The sequence below is a fragment of the Ananas comosus genome, unplaced genomic scaffold (assembly GCF_001540865.1).
Source record: "Ananas comosus cultivar F153 unplaced genomic scaffold, ASM154086v1, whole genome shotgun sequence".
NCBI lineage: Eukaryota > Viridiplantae > Streptophyta > Magnoliopsida > Poales > Bromeliaceae > Ananas > Ananas comosus.
The window spans coordinates 986-4,239 of NW_017892449.1; the positions used below are offsets into that span (position 1 = coordinate 986).

Below are 3,254 nucleotides of genomic sequence, written 5' to 3' on the forward strand. Positions count from 1 at the left end.
TTAATTATAGTGTAAATTGACGTATTTACCCTTCTTCCTCTTCATCCTCTTCCTCTTCCTTCTTCTTCGTCGCCGGCGAGGAGATGCGGCGGCGGCGGTGACGGCGGCGGCGACGACGAACCCTCTTACTTTTCCTCTTCCCTCTTCCTCTTTTCCCTTCTTCTTCCTTCTTCTTTCTTCCTCTTCCTCTTCCCTCTTCTTCGTCACCGGCGAGGGAGAAGAATCTCGTCGGGGTCGGCCTCCGAAAGGCGGGCGAGAAGCTCGAGGGCGTTGTTGTCGACAAGGGCGGCGACGAGGGCGTGCGCGGGGTCGTCGTGGTCGCCGAGGACGTCGGTGTCGGTGAGGTCGATGAGGAGAGAGACGACGTCGAAGGCGATGTCGCGATGTCGTGGCCGAAGAGGCAACGAGGGAGAGAGGCATGAGGCGATGATCTCCGGTAGAGAGCTCCGGTGCCCCGGTGCGTTCTTCCGCTCTCTTCGTCGCGAGGCGACGCCGAGACCGCCGCGCCGCGCGCCGTCTCCGCTTCGATGATCTGAAGAGGAAGAGAAGAGAAGGGAAGGAGGAAAACTTTTTGGAGGGATATATTTGTAAGGGTAAAATGGGATTTACGAACCATGTAAAAAATAAACAGATCACTATACGAATGTTAACTCGGAGGGACATATCTGCATAACTTAAGACTTGCAGGACAACTTATGGAGTTCCTTTGAGGATATTTCCGGCAAATTTGGTATGTTGCAGGGAAGCTGTAGCATTTGACCTTCAACATATTAGTTGTACACATAACCAAGTCGACACCCCTTAGGAGGAGTTGTTTGGACGCAATTGCTAAAGATTCTTAGATATTCGAAGATTAACAGAAGCGCTTCATTCCTTAATATAATTTGATTAGTAGAAATTATGTGATCCTACCATTTTCGCTAGTTATCTCATTGAAATATTACTAGGTATTATAAAAGGTATATGTGTATAGACATAAAAATTTCAGTAATGTAGACCGTAAGATATACAGTTTTCAAGATTATTATGTCACTTAAAAATTTAATTTGCTTGCATATTATCATTTAACTAAAATATTAATGTAAATCTAAATTTTATTCAATTTGAACCCAAAATCTTACATTTTAATTTAAATTATAGTTTTTATATGAATTGATTTAATTTTGAACTGAATTCAATTTTGAAATTTAATTCGAAAAATTATCATATTGAATTCAAATGCAAAATTTAATTTAAATTTGAAATTATAAGTTTAACTTTAAAATTAAATTTGAAATTGAATTCAATCTCTGAATTTGGATTTAAAAGTTTAAATTCTGTACTCTCAAATAGGGTATACGCCCTGTTTATCAAAAAAAGTTTAAATTTAAATTAAGATCTAAATTTGAATTCAAATTGGATTCTAAAAATGAATATGAATTGAATGTTGTAATTTGAATACAAAAGTCTGAATTTGAGTTTAGAAGTTGAATAAAAATTTAAATAATATATATTAAGTTAAATCAAGCAAGAGAAAGACCATACACCTTTCAGCATTTCAAATTAATACGTGAAATTAAGGTTAAAAGAAATTCATTTGTAACAACCCAAAGGCCTTGTAATAAATGCTTACTCTGTAGAGTTCCAAAATTTCAAAAACTTTTAATAAAAATAAAAAAAAATATGATGTCATCAAGTAAGAAAATAATAGTCCTTCATTGTCATTTATTACATATAATTTTATTAAAGCTTCGAAACAAAAAAAAAAAAAAAAAAAAAAAAAATTGTGATTCAAAGCATTAAAATATAAAAACCAGAAAAAGTAGAAAATTTTGGTTCAACATATTTCGCTCGTATGCTAGCTTATGAAAATTGAGCATAAAATAAATTTTTTTATATAAAATAAATCTAATTCATTATGAGTCCTGGTAATTAAAAAAAAAAAAAGGGTAAAGTTAAAAAAAAGTCCCGTAGTTTTATCCAATAAAAAAAACAAGATAATAAATGAGGGTGAAAAAAAAAAAAATCTAAAGAGATATTAATCTAAGTGTGAATATGTGACTCGTCAATTGCTCCGTAATATTCTCAAAATAGGTCAACTATTAATATAAAAAAAAAAAAACTTTAATGTAAGAAGATGGGCATGTGAGCTATTTTTTTTTTTTTTTTGAGAAATAGGTAGCCAGCTACCCTGCGTCATTCATTAATAAAATGAATTAGGCATACTAATGATTGGAAGCAACTAGAGGCCTCCTAAATCACATCAACGAGAACAGAATAGAAAACAGAAATGCCAAAGCAACATCCGTAGCGACAGAAAAAGAAAAAACAACATAACCAAATTAAAGAGGTAATCAGAGGGAAACAAGTAAAACACGGATTCAGAAACGTCAGTCCATCCCTGATCAGAGCCGCGACACGTTCGATAGCTCGGTAGGCGTTGGGAGACCCATTGCGAAATATGATCCTATTTCTCTCCGTCCAAACGACCCACCAGATTGCCGCCAACTGGGTCAGACTATTCGATCGCAAAGTGATGTTATAGATGTCGGATATCCGTGTCCATAATCACCGAACATCCCCCGTGTCCGACTCGGCCATGTGAGCTATTACTATACAAGAAACCCCACTATATATATATAGAGCACGTACGCGTGCGCATGTTGGATCGTACATGTTTGAACAGCTAGTAACAAGGAATTCTACACTGTCATACTTGCACCACGTCATCAATAACAAGTCAATCACATTCCTTCTTTTTAAACAAAAGTACAATAAAAATACTTTTTTACAATCATGATGGGACATATATTCTTAAAAGGATTAATTTGATTGGTTTGTTATGCCACGTCACTAATATACCCGTTGCATTCTAGAATTTTTCGCTAGTAACAGACGTTTCATCAAATTCCGTGCATGTTCTCTATCGACCAGGAGAGATACACGATCAAGAAATGCATGGAACCCCAGGACTCCGTTTGGATCGAAAATTAATAGGAACTAGTTATACCGTAGATAGGTATAAATATAAATTTTTATAGGAATAAGAGTGTTTTTTTTATTTGGATAAAATTGTAAGTATAAGTTGGAACTAAAAAAATTATGTTTAGATAGTTTTTAAAAATAAGAGCAATAGTTGGCAGTTATAAATAGAAAATAATAATATTATCTCTATAATTGAATTTTAAACTTATAATTTTAAATTTAAAATTTTAACTTTTAAATTTAAATTAGAAATTAAAATTTTAAATTTTAATATTAAAAATTTTAATTTT

General features: G+C 34.1%; 1 protein-coding gene across 1 annotated transcript; it reads right to left on the minus strand.

The window, feature by feature from the left end:
- Positions 1 to 203: 203 nt before the first annotated feature.
- LOC109705395 lies at positions 204 to 663 on the minus strand. Its single transcript, XM_020226127.1, has 2 exons — positions 642 to 663; positions 204 to 532 (listed from the first exon to the last, which is right to left on the minus strand). Exons 1-2 carry the CDS (start codon positions 661 to 663, stop codon positions 204 to 206), a joined length of 351 nt encoding a protein of 116 aa, XP_020081716.1.
- Between the last annotated feature and the right edge of the window lie 2,591 nt (positions 664 to 3,254).